The 13620-nt window shown below is 38.6% G+C and overlaps 1 protein-coding gene across 2 annotated transcripts; it reads left to right on the top strand.

Moving 5' to 3' along the window:
* LOC143687508 (serine protease 58-like) lies at nt 1-9258 on the top strand. 2 transcript variants are annotated; one of them, XM_077164538.1, is made up of 6 exons: nt 1-133; nt 388-474; nt 6957-7092; nt 7250-7506; nt 8796-8935; nt 9026-9258. In XM_077164538.1, the coding sequence occupies exons 2-6, from the start codon at nt 417-419 to the stop codon at nt 9173-9175; spliced, it is 741 nt and encodes a 246-aa protein (XP_077020653.1). In that variant the 5' UTR covers nt 1-133; nt 388-416; the 3' UTR covers nt 9176-9258. The 2 variants fall into 2 exon arrangements, with proteins under 2 accessions (XP_077020653.1, XP_077020660.1); XM_077164545.1 differs by lacking the exon at nt 1-133 and adding an exon at nt 4644-4785.
* Nucleotides 9259-13620: the final 4362 nt, after the last annotated feature.

Below are 13620 nucleotides of genomic sequence, written 5' to 3'. Positions count from 1 at the left end.
AGGACTCACACAGAGGGGAGGGGTTAGTATCCTACAGGGAGTTCAGAGAGGGACTTGCCCTCAGAGTTTACAAAAGGGGAGACCAGAGACAAAGATGTGGAGACACGCTGAACTCCAACTTACCTCAACTTAGGTAATTTTTTTCCTGAAGAAGGAGGGCAAATTTATGAATTCCAAAACTATTCTTACTGTGTCAGGAACCATGATAACTGTCTGCTTTTTTCCCTTCTGACATCTAACACCATCTCTTACTCTGATTCACAGGCAGCTCTTCTGTATTGGAATCCTACCCCTGAAATAATTCAGATGCTACTTTTCCCCCCAACCTTAGACCCTTTTGCTTTATCTTATTTAACCCAATTCACTCTCTCTCCTTCTGTTCTCCAGAGACCCTGGACTGAAATTTACCTCTTGAAATGGCTTTCCACATCATTATGAAGTTTATCTTTCTCTTGGCTCTCTTGAACCTACCTGGTGAGTGCCTGCTCATTTTTCTTTAACTGCTAAGGAGAAATCCTGTGGAAAACATAAAAAATGGATAAGGATGGAAGAGGCAAAGTTCCTGACTTCAAGAATGGGATTGATTCTCTATCCCTTCATTGCCACCAAGTCCATGCTTTAGGGGGAGGTGTGGACAGTGACACCCTGACCAGCACCTATGGTAGAACTGTGACTCTGCCTAGAACAGATTGATATTGGGGTGAGAGAATGAGCAGTAGGTTAAGGATTGAAGGGTGGTGTCCAATCCAAAGATAGCAGAATGTTCAAGGAATGTTCTTCCCCTGCCCTGGTTTCAGTTGCTCAGGCAAAATCCTCAGAGCCATCCATAAATCCTTTCTGTCACATACCATATTCAGCCTCTTTTGGAATATCTTGTTGACTTTATTTTCTATACATATCCCAAATCCAACTACTTCTTACCATTTCCACTGTTCACTACAGCTGAGCCACTCTCTTGAGTGGATTATCAAATTATTTTCCCAACTGGCTTTTCTGCTTCTGTAGTCCTCCCCTCTACACTTCTCATCACTGCTTTACAAGAAAGTCTGCCATAGTTCCACATTTCACTTGGAATACAAATCCAAGTCCTTATAACTTTCTAAAGATATTTCTATCACTTTTTTGGCCTCCACTTGTGTTATTCTTCCTCTCCCTCACTCTGTCCAGGCCCCTCAAGCCAGCCATAGGACCCTTGCTCTAGCTTTTTCTTCAGGCTAGACTCCTCTTCCCCAGATATTTGATTGTCTAATTCTCCCATCTTCATGTTGTTACTCAACTTTCACATTGTTCATTAGTTCTACCCTGACCACTGATTTAATACCACATGATGTCTACAGCACACATGCACACATACACACACACACACACACACATCTGGTAATATGTCTCTCTTTCTCTATCCTATTTTTTTCCATAGTACTTATCATATTCTAACATACTATATCATAATGTATCATTTACTCATATACTGTGTTTTTATTATTGAATATCTCCACTCTGTTGTCTCCACAGGGTCTTTCTCTGTTTTGTTCACCATTATATTCCAAATGCTTAGAACAATACTTAGCACATACTAAGTCATTACTATGCATTTGTTGAAAGAATGAATGATTTCCCTTTCCTCAGTCTCTTTGGTATTTGGTCTGTTCTTTTAATAGCACTTATACCATTCTGCATTGTTTTGTAATTATTATGGTCATATCACTTTTTGCTTCATTGGCCAGAAAGTCTGGTGGTCATTTGGCCACCCCTGGTATCCAAAAGCTTACTGCCATTCCTATTAGGAGTTGCTTTTTGTCCCACTGACTCGAGTCCTTCTGAAGACCCCAAGTACATAGAAGGTAATTAAGTGAATTTAGTTAAGTATAAAGCATGACACTTACCATCCAAAAGTTTTCATGGGAGAGACTAGATAAAAATAAACAAAAAAACAAATGACAACATAAGGCAGAATGTGTTTAAGAACCAAATGATAGTAGTGTTAGAGAGTGTTTTGTTTGTTAAAGCTGCTGGATGAAATATAGCAGAAGCAGAATGGTTTTTAAAAAAGGGAATTTATTAAGTTACAAGTTTACAGTTCCAAGACTATATAAAAGTTCAAACTAAGGCATCCGGAGAACTATACCTTGGTTCAAGAAAAGCTGATGGGTCTGGAACACCTCTGTCAGCTGGAAAGGTATGTGGCTGGCATCTGCTGGGATCTCTGTTTTCTCATTTCTAAGGACTGCTCCAGGGGTATTCTCCTTCTGCATCTCCAAAGGTCCCTGACTGTGTGGTCTCTGTTAACACTCTAGCTTTTTCCAGAATGGTTCCCTCTTAAAGGGCTCCAGTAAGCAACCCTATCTTAAATAGGTGGAGCCACATCTCCATGGAAACCACATAATCAAAAGCTGCCACCCATGATTGGGTGGAGACACATCTCTATAGAAACAATTAAAAAGATCCCACCCAGCAATATTGAATGAGGATTAAAGAATATGGCTTTTCTGGGGTACACACCAGTTTCAAACCAGCACAGAGAGGATGGGCAAGAAATCATTTTGAAGGTGTGGAGGTCCAAGATGGTACATTGGGCACAGGACATGGGCTGAGCCTTAGAGGATGAGAAGATTTGCATTGGTGATCGGGGCGGTGGGGGCAGGGGGGAGTGAGAAGATAAAAATATCTACAAAAGATATCCCTCGTGATGAAATGAGGAACCCCTCCGAAGACAACCCCTAAAACACTTGAAACTGGTTGAGCCTGAGAAGGGGAGCAGGGGCAACTGCTCCTGCCCTACCCTCATTGCAGCCCCACAAGTTCAGTGATTGGGGGCCTTTCACCATGAACTCCTCATAGCGACTCAGAAACAACCAGAAGCAAGCCAGGTAGAAGTCTTGGTAGTATGACAGTTGCTTCTCTTGGAGGAATTGGGACACCATAGGCTTTAACTGGAAGAAGAGGTGGCTGGAGTGTAGAGACAGAGGTCGAGGGGTGGGGATAAGGGCTGAGTTGGTACTGCCAGTAGGGAACCCATTCCCACAGGGGACCCTCTTTCTTCCCTGCAAAAACCCACTGGGGACTGCCCTCCAACTGGGCCTATTTCTTCTGACATCACAAAGAGTTTGTTGTTTGATATTTGCTGTGTGTGTGTGTGTGAGAGAGAGAGAGAGAGAAAGAGAGAGAGAGAAACTTTTTTTTTCTGTCAGAGAACAGGCTCCTGGGTTTCCCTTTGTTCCTTTCTCCTCTGGTGGTTTACTTTTCCCACCCTGTCCTCTGCAGTCAATTCAAATTAATTTAGAGACATAAATGTGAGGATTTTTTTGGAATTTGTGTCTTAGAAGGTTGTGGTAAATATCAGGTACAGCCTCAGGAATACTTAGTTCACTGCAATTCATAGAAGCAGCAGTCCCTCTAGAGTTCCTTCTGCAGCTTTCATCTTGTTTCCAGAGCCTTCTTGGCTTTGAGAAATAAGTTTGTTTGATCATTCAAAGCATTACTTATTGATTACTTCAAGGGTGGGATATTGACTTCAGTCCCCTCTTGAGGTTGCTTCTTTTCCATCCATTTCCATCCATGCACTCCTGTCTTTGCATGTGTATATATGTGGTTCCCAGACCAGCCCCAGATTCAGTGATTCACTGAAAGGATTCACATGACTCAACCTATAGTCATAATGATGGCCAAGTTTATTACAGCGAAAGGAGAAAAAGCAAAATTAGCAAAGGGAAACTGCACATAGGACAAAGTCCAGAGGAAACCAGGTGTAAGTTTCTAAGAATTCTCTACCAGTGGAGTTGTACAGGACATGCTTAATTTCTCCAGCAATGAACTGTGACAACACATGTCAAATATTATCTATCAAAAACACTCAATGCCCAGGGTTTTTTATTGGGAGATGGTCACTTTGCCTCACACATACCAAAATTCTGGACTCTGAGAAGGAGAGCAGGTATTCAACATAAACTGTGTTATTTGTATAGTTAGACATAGTGAATTTTCCTTATCAGTTCTGATGGGAACCCTCCCAAAGTTCCCAGACTCCAGCCGAGGACCACACTTGAAAGCAAGATTTTCTAAGGATAGCAGTTTCAGGTCAATTATCTTAGATATTTTCTTCACAGTATGCATCATTAGTTTCTTATGCTTATATCCTCATGGTTGTCTTAGTTTCCTGGCTGCTATCACAAATACCACATAATGGGTGGGTTTAACAAGAAGAATTTATGGCTCAAAGTTTCAGAAGCTGGATGGCTTGTTTCTTCCCAGGGTTGGTAGCATTCTCACTGGCAACAGTCCTTGAATTTCTTGGCTTTCCTGTCACAAGATGCTATCCCCCTCCTTTCTCTTCTGGGTTCCATTGACTTCCAACTTCTGGCTTCTATCCATAACTTTCATTCTGCTTATTATGGACTCCAGTTACCTGGATTAAGACCCAATCTCATTCATTTGGGCCACACCTTAACTAAAAGTAATATCTTCAAGAGGTCTGTGGTGATTTAGAGCTGTTTATACCTCAGAAAACATGTTCTTTAACTTAATCCATTCCTGTGGATGTGAAGTCATTGGGAGTAGAACTTTTTGATGAAGTTACTTTAGTTATGGTGTGGCTTACCTCGATGAGAATGGGTTCTAATCCTATTACTGGGGTCCTTTATAAGCAGAATGAAATTCAGACAGATGAAAAGTCACAGAGGAAGAAGCAAGAAGCTGAACTTCAACAGAACCCAGAGGAGAATGAAGAAGTCAGGAGAGACTGTGCGTGCATTGCCATGCAACAGAGGAGCCCTGGACTGGGGAAGGCAGGTAGCTAGTCCCAGCACACCAGTCTTCAAGAAGAAAGCATCACCCTGATGTTGCCTTGATTTGGACTTTCCCTTAGTCTTAAAACTGAGAGCAAATAAATTCCCATTGCTTAAGCTGCCCCATTCCATGGTATTTGCTTGAGCAGCCAAGGAAATTAAAGCAAAGTCCTGTTTACAATGTGTTCACACTATAGTAATTCAGATTAAGACCAAAAAATCATACCAAAATTTGGGATTAAATTAACTTAACTTAAGCCACTGCACTGGTTTGCGTCCAAATGAAAACTCTAATAAGGGTTTTCATTGTTATTTCTACTATATAAAGTCTAGTTCCTCTCAATTATTATTATTAATATTCATTGAGAGCTACTCCATTCCAAATTAACTCATCTTAGCTCATACATTGCCTCTGTTTCACATACCGATATTGGCTTGAAAATTCCCTGCCCCTGGAGCAACCCCTCATTTCAATGTCATCACAGTTAACCATAAGTTTGAATTCCCTTCTTTTTATGAGTTTTTTCCCAAACTTATTTCTTAAGAACTAAAAAAGCATATAAGCTTTTAAAAGGTCAATAACATCAGTTCCTTGGAAGTTCTTATTTCCTTTCGCTATTTTTATGAATACCTAAGAAATGGTATTTATATATTTAAAATTATTTTTATCTTTGTAAAATTATTTCAATACAGAAATTTTAAATAAAAAAGTCAAAGATGTGAACAGAGAGAGATCACATCTGAGCAACCAAAGAGTTTCCTGGAAGTAACTCTTAGGTATAATTATAGGTAGCCTTAGCTTTTCTACTATAGAAATAAGTTTCATAAGAGCAAGCATTAAAATCAAGGGTATGGCCTATTTTCTTGGGAATACCTAATGTGTGAGAGAGTACCACGGGATCCCCCCAGATGTGGCCTGTCTCTCTTTCTAAGTCCAATTTTGCAAGGAAAAGTATTACCCTTCTCCAATGTGGGACATGACATTTAGGGGTGAAAGTCTCCCTAACAACTGGGAACATGACTCCCAGGGTTGAGTCTGGTCCTGGTAGAGTGGTATTGACATTGTCTCTGGATTAAAAGGGGAAAAGAAATGTAGCAAGATGGGGTGTCAGTGGTTAAGAGAGTTCAAATGGAGCTGAGAGGCTATTCTGGAGACTACTCTTATGCAAGTTCCAGCTCAGTACTTTTGTGTACTAAATTTGTTTTCTTGAAGCCTGCAACCTCCAGAGGTTTCCCAAGATGGATAAGTCCTGAAACTCAGAGGGTTCAGCCTCTTCAAGAATCTCCAAGAATATCAACTGGTTCCCTTCCCCTATTCTATATTGTTGACACTTCTTTTCAACATGAAGACGTTAGAATGGGCATAGCCAAAAGACCCTGTAGATTGGAAGTAGGATCAAAGGAGAAGGAGGAGTTACAACAGAGAAGATAGGATTTTAACAAATGAGTGTGAATGCTGCATCACTATAATTATATATATATTTTTAGCTTCCAGTGTTTTGTGTCAGCTAGAAGGAAGAATCTGAAAGTATGGAATGGTAACTCATACCAAACTTTGAAATTTATTCTGAAACTACTTGTTGAAATGTGCTTTGAAAATTATAGCTTTTCTTTTTGTATATGTATTATATTTCACAATAAAAAACGTTTAAAAAATTAAAGGAAAGGGAAATCACTATTCTCTTATGTCAGATAATGTAAATTCTACACCTAATTCTGTCGATTTAGTGCTTCATTTCTCCACTTACATTTTTTTGTGTATAAAATGAAGAAAATATCCCAATATCTACTTCACAGTGTGGTTGAGAGAAAGGGATAACATTTTTTAAATCATTCTAAAAATGGCAAAAATGATAAGTTCTCCATGAGCTGGTTTAATATTGTGCCCATTGAACTGTGGAAGGTTTTTAAGAAAACTGGGGTTTAAATTTGAAGAATATTTATTGACAACTAAAAAGGCAAACACCTTTTATTTTTTGAAACAAATATGTTTGTATCACTTTCCTTCAGATTTTAGGGCAAATTAAGTCAGTTCACAGTTTCAACTTGCAGATAAAGGTGCTGGTGAGAAGGGTAGAGGGATCTTAGAGACCTAAGCTATGAAATGCTTTTCTTTTGGTTTTCATAGTGATTCCTAAAAAACTCAACATTTGCTGTCTATGCCTCTCTTTCCAGTTGCTTTGCCCTTCAATCTAGATTATGAAGACGTCATCATTCCTTATTTGGTCTACTTGAAATCAAATTACTTGCCCTGTGCTGGAGCCCTGATCCACCCTCTTTGGGTGGTTACAGCTGCACACTGCAACTTACCGTGAGTGATAGGCTCCCACAAACCCACCTGGGACCACCTCCCAATTGAACTGGGTTAAGGAGGATCAGTGGTAGAGAAAAATGTCTGTGGGAGGAGCTAACAAAGGTCCATAATTTATCTCTATTAAATCCTCTCATGAACATCCATATCATTCCAGGAAACTTAAGGTGATATTGGGGGTTAAAAACCCAATGGACCCTAATGGAAATACTCAGCAAGTGGTTGACTATGAGAAGATGATCCACCATCCGTACTTCTTAATCACATCTATTGAGCATGACATCATGTTAATCAAGCTGAAAAGAGCAATTCAACTCAATAACTATGTGAAACCGGTCAGCCTGCCGCACCAGCCTGCCCCTGCAAAATCCATGTGCACTGTCTCTACCTGGGCCTACAACAGATGCAATATCTGTGAGTGACTTCAAGACAGAATGTTCTTCTCTTTCAGAATTGGACATACATGTCTATACCTTTTCTACTAAGCTTTCAAAATTCCGACCAATGAGACTCACCCCTAATCTTTTTGTTCATCCTTTCATTTCCTCTCCTTTTGTTGTACTTATGAAAGGAGCTTCCAAGCTTTTTTCCACTTTTTCTTTCTATCACTTTTGCTTTCATATATATGGTAGAAGTGCTGTTAGTGGTAAGAGGAGTGGAAAGGATATTTTCCTGAAAATATCAAGAAATAAAAATTCTTTATATTTTGAGAGTCAATTTAAATTTTTGAAATAACCAAATGTCTGTCTTGTGTGCAGAACATTTGATTAATTTGGATTATGCCTTTTTGGTCAAAAACAAGAGATGACTACAAAAAAAAAGCTTATTTTAATCTGGCTCATGAAGTAATTAAGCAAGAATTTGCTAAGATGGTATTCCAAAAAACAATATTGAGACATGAAATTATTGCTGGACTGGAAATTAAGGCAAAGGATATCAAACACCTTATTTTCAAGGATTAATATATGAATTTTACTTTTAATTGAGAAAAGAAACAGATTGCCAATATAATATTTTCAAATAAAGACATTAAAAATAAACAGATCCACCTGTTAAAATAAAGTACTCCTTCCCAAAGAAGAATTTTTTGGAAACTCACCTGCCACATGTATAAATACTGCTATTTTTTTTTTTCTCATTTTGATACAGATTGTAAAATCTGTGTTACAGGCCAGCACAGTCCATAGGATTTGTGAACCACCAATATAAAGTAAAGAGCTCTGAATTAGGAATCAGGGGACCCAGTTTCAAATTCATAGTTTTAAGCTAATTACTTCTTGAGTGATTGCTTTGAACAGCTATCTGGCTTTTGACCCGACAGATTAGAAAATAGACTAGAGATCTTTAAATTCTTTCAAACTCTAAAAAAATCCATCTGAAAGGATACTCTAAATTTCTAGAACTTTTAAAAGCAGTTTGCTTCACTTCATTGCAGTAATGTGTCATATTTACAATATACTTCCAATAATGTAATCCCTTTTATAAGGAGAAAGACACTTGTATAATGATAAATTGTTAATTTGATAATCTCCCCTACAATGTTTTCCTAACTTTCACAGTTCTATTTTCTCTCAATGTTTGATCTCTTTTTCTTTTTTACTGAGAGAAGGATAAATGCATTGAAAAAGAAAGAAAGCAAAAAGAGGTTTGGTGTCTAAGAGAACTCTTAAGTAATAGTCATTCTACCTCTCTCTTTCTTTTAGCCCAAGATCCCGACTCACTACAGAATGTGAACATCACTGTAATATCCAAAAGCCAATGCCGCAATGCCTATAAAACTTACAATATCAGAGAAAGTATGCTGTGTGTGGGCATTGTGCCAGGAAGGAGGATGCCCTGTAAGGTAACTTCTTCTCAATGGCTTTGTTGTCCCATTTTAGGCCCTGTGTCTTTTGCCAGAAGGATAACTTGGCTTCCATTTTTTTCCTGGCAGGAAGTCACAGCTGCCCCAGCAGTCTGCAATGGGACTCTTCAAGGAATCCTGTCTTTTGCAGATGGATGTGTTTTGAGAGCTGATGTTGGCATCTACACCAGAATCTTTAACTATTTGACCTGGATTGAAAATACAATCCGTCATTATTGAGCCCCCATGGCAGTAATTCTAGACCATGGATACAACATAGCCCAATGTCCAACCTCAGGCATAAATTTGAATAGACTCCTCGAGTTGCAGTATTCATACTGTCTTGCTTCTACTAAGCAGAATGGGTGACTGAACAGTGAGTTGTACATAACTGTACTGTGACTGTACATAAAATCCTTCTTCCCCTACAGGTGAAAATGGCAAACTCAATACTCCTTATACATTTGAAGTTTATGAAGTGATGATCATGTTCTGTAACAAATTTGATCATTGACATATTGAAGAAACCCCAACTTTATAATCCTTTTGGGTATCAAGAACCCTACCACTTGCACTGAAATAGACAACTTATGCTTTTGACAAGTTAATGTGCCAATTGGAAAAAAGAATAACAGGGGAGTAACCCAGATAGAAGCAAAAATGAGGGGAAAGTCTTGAAGGATGAAGACTGTGGGAGGTATTGAGCTCAGTTTTTCCTTGCCCATATGACTCTCAACATCAGGCATAAATTCCGATCATTCATCTCACAGGATTTTAGATAGGGTTTTGATCCATGGGAGGTTAATGCAAAAGTTATCTGGGGTTTATGACACAATAAAAATAAACAAGTAGGTAGGCGTGAATAGATTTTCTTAACACAAATTCATCCTTTACATAACACTAGTTGCCCCCAAGAACTCCATTTCCTGCCAGTTGTTTACTCAATTGACAGGTTTGTATGGGACTTTCCTATGGTCAATTGACTAAGATTAAAGAAAAAAAAGAGCTGGTTGCAAAAGTAAGGGCAGCTCTACAGTAAAAGGTAGTACAGTCCCACAAAACAGCTCATGCTTCTGACACCAGTTGCAACTTTGGAGATTCCCAAAACTACTAGCAGTTTTGATAATTTGCTAGAAGGATTCAAAGAACTGGAAAACTTACTTATACTTAGATTTACTGGTCATCCCAGGGAAAAGACAGATTAAAATTAGTAATCTTCTTAAGGAAGAAGAGCACAGAACAGAGTTCAGAATAATACCAAATGCAGAGTTTCCATTCTCTTCTCCCTATGGAGTTACAAACAGTGTTATTTTCCTAACATCTATGTGCAACAATATACATGGAGTACTGGCAGCCAAAGAAGATCACCTGAACCTTGGACTCCAGAGTCTTTACTGGGGCACATATCATTTTATTGACTGCCCATAAGGCTGTTTTCAGTTTGCAGTCCCTCCGGAGGTCAAACTGATACTGTGTGTTCCACATTATTGGTGTGGCTCAAAGCCCCAACCTAATATGGTTGCCCTAAGGCCCAAATAAAGGCGCTCCTATTAGCTGAGACATTACAAGTGCTGAGAGATATCTCCTAGAAGCCAAGGGCAAAGACCAGGCCTCTTTTGGGGCAAGGTTGAATTCTTTACTGCACACCAGTTTACAAAGTTTTGACTGTGGCTCCTGCAAGTGAACTACTGAATCCTTATAGCAGATCTCAGGGAAAAGATAACTCTCAGGAGACAGAAGCTCCAGCAGTAAATCTTGTCCTTTCTAGATTTACAAACCTATAGATTTACAAAGTTAATAAAGCCCGGCTTGCAGTGTTAGGAAGCACAGTTTTGAGTGTGCATTACTAAATATAGTTCTGAAGGCTTTACTTTCACATATTTTATTTTAACTGAAATTTTAGCAATGGAAGAAATAGGTTAGAGCCAATTTTGCAAGAGAGCCCCTCAGCCTCCAGAAATGTTTTCCAGCTTGAACTGTGCTAAGATTTCGACACATCATATTGATATCTATTAGGCCAACTGCTTCTATGTAATGGCTCATATGATAAGGTCATTGAATTGTATGGGCCTCAGTCGTCTGTGTTACTACTATCAGCATGAGGTGAGTTCTTTAGTTGGAGACATTTTTATAGAATACACATGGCCTTTGGTTAGTTAAGGAAGGTGGTTCTTGGAGAGTCTAGATGGTATGGGAAATATATTATTTCCAGCCATTTTCATATTCATCTCATTTTCATAGCTACCTTCTCAATAGTTTCCTAGGGTTGCCATAATAAATTACCATAAACTCAGTGGATTAAAACAACAGAAATTTATTCTCTCATTTGTGGAGGCTAGAAGTCCAAAGTCAAGCCATCAGCAGGGAAGAATGGATTCTAGGGAAGAATCCTTCCTTGCCTCTTCCTTGTTTCTGGTAATTTTGGCAATCCTTGGCATTTCTTGATTTGCAGCTGCATCACTCCAAACTCTGCCTCCATCTTCACATGGCCTTTTGCCCTTTTATCTGTGTCTTTGTGTTTCCAAATCTCACTCTCTTTATGAGGACCCCCAATCATTGGATTTATGGCCCACCCTAATCCAGTATGACCTCATTCCTCCTTGATTACACATACAAAGACAATATTTCCAAATAAGGACATTGTAACAGGTCTTGGGAATTAAAACTTTAACATGTCCTTTTTCGGGGACATAATACAACCCATGAAACTCCTCCAAGATAAAAGTAGCCCACCTATCACTATGGGATCCCTGGGGTACAATGATATAGCTGAGGTAGGTCATAGCCAATGGCAAATTGGACCTTCAGGAGTGGTGGTAGCCAGGTCAGACTTGTAGAAGCCCATGCTATTCAGTCTGTTCAAATCCTCCATTTAGCAACATTGTTCACTTTGTTTATGAAGTCATTGTTAAAGCACTAGGAAGGATGAAGAAGGACTTCAGAGCAGATCATTCTGTCCACCTGATTATTAGAGTCTTCTAACATGAGAGAATTTTGGTGAAAATTCTCATGGAATACAATTATTCCCCTGCTGCAAGTTGACCCTGAAAACCCCTACAATATAATTCTTTCCCAAACAGCTTTTCTCCATTCCTTCCATTGTGCTCTTTCTGAATACTTAGCAGGGCAGACCACTAGCCATTATAAGAGGTTCATATAAATCATTTCCTTTGAAAAGAGGACAACCAGTTAAGCTAAATGAATGTCTGTCTTCTAAGAATTCTATTCTCTTTCTTTCAGGACATCCCTCTGGAAATTCTGATATCATAGTAGTACACACGCAATTGGTGCTAATTACCCAAACTGAGCCATGTATAAACCATGCAAAATATTTTCACCCTCAGTCAACTGTTCTTGGAAAACTTTCTTTGAGGTCATGGGTGTGGGTTGAGGGACAAGCACCCTAAACAATTGCTTATGCAACTTATTTGGACCATCAGGGTTTACATTGTGCAGCTCCACTTCTACCTTTTCTAGTCAACCCATCTAACTAAATGACAGAGAGTCAAATAATATCCTCTTGAGCAATTTCCACTGTCACCTAGTGATCTAGGATCAGACATTTATGGTACACCAGATCCTAGTAGCAAAATAGAAGGTATTTTCCAAAAGGGAAAAGGCACCTGGCTTTGCTGCCATACTTATACATCCTGTTTTGATTTTCTTATTAGGTTTTGTTATAAGTTTCTATTAGATTCTCAAACATCTTCCAGATACTTCTAGCACCATTGGAGCAATAAATTTTAAAAGCTAAGAAACAGCCATTTGCACTGCTGATTAATAATCTTATCTGATTTTGCACTTTACCATAAGCCAGAATTTTTCTATATCACTCATTGCAAATCTCAGAACAGGATATGCAAGTAAGATGTATGTTATTTTTAAATTTTAGATCATTACATATCACCTTAATATGAGGGAGTGCAAGGTATAGCAATGTGTTCATTCTGGTGGAAGAACCTAACATACACTGAGAAACTTCACTGCAAAGCAGGTGACTGTATTTTCACTGGTTAAATCATCTCTCCACAACCACATATCTGTCTTACCAAGTTATCCAGGAAATCTGCTACTTCTTATTGGTCCTTTCAACATATCATCAGTATAGCAGACTAGTATGGTATCCTTTGAAATTGTCGAGTTTGATAGCTGCCTGAGCATAAGGTAAAAATATATTGCTCTCCTTACAAATGTTTACTAATTAAATTCTGAGATTCTCAAATACACTGTGGAAAAATACATTTGCTAAATTGATAGGTACATGTCAATTATGAAGAAGTATAATTATTTGCTCTACTAAGGAGGCCACATATGGAATAGTAACTGTAATTGGAGTTAACTCCCATGTTTATTACGCTCTCCATCACTTCAACTTGACATGGCCAAGTTGAAAAACTGAATGGAATTATAAAAGAAATTATCACCTAGAATATTTCAAGTCTATGTTGATTAGTACTAATTGTTATGTTGTATTAACATTTTAGATTTGCTAAAGGGAGTTCCGCTAGTAGTTTTATCATAGACCAAAGAGAGTCTATCAGTTGTAGGGAAAAAAAACAGTGCTTTCTCCCAGTAATGCCCTCAGGAAATAGGGAAAATAAATTCTAGATGTTTTCAGGACCCTATAGAACTCTAAGGAAGGCTTAAATAAAAAATCCATTTATCTCTCAATTTTCATAAGTCTC

The sequence above is a fragment of the Tamandua tetradactyla genome, chromosome 1 (genome assembly GCF_023851605.1).
Source record: "Tamandua tetradactyla isolate mTamTet1 chromosome 1, mTamTet1.pri, whole genome shotgun sequence".
Lineage (NCBI taxonomy): Eukaryota > Metazoa > Chordata > Mammalia > Pilosa > Myrmecophagidae > Tamandua > Tamandua tetradactyla.
This window is presented reverse-complemented; position numbering and strand designations above follow the sequence as displayed.

Excerpts from the sequence above, each read along its gene's own strand:
- LOC143687508 (XM_077164538.1), top strand. The coding sequence starts at position 417 with ATGGCTTTCCACATCATTATGAAGTTTATCTTTCTCTTGGCTCTCTTG. Across the intron at positions 475-6,956 it reads GGCTCTCTTGAACCTACCTG|TTGCTTTGCCCTTCAATCTA; the intron begins GTGAGTGCCTGC and ends CTCTCTTTCCAG. Across the intron at positions 7,093-7,249 it reads GCTGCACACTGCAACTTACC|GAAACTTAAGGTGATATTGG; the intron begins GTGAGTGATAGG and ends ATATCATTCCAG.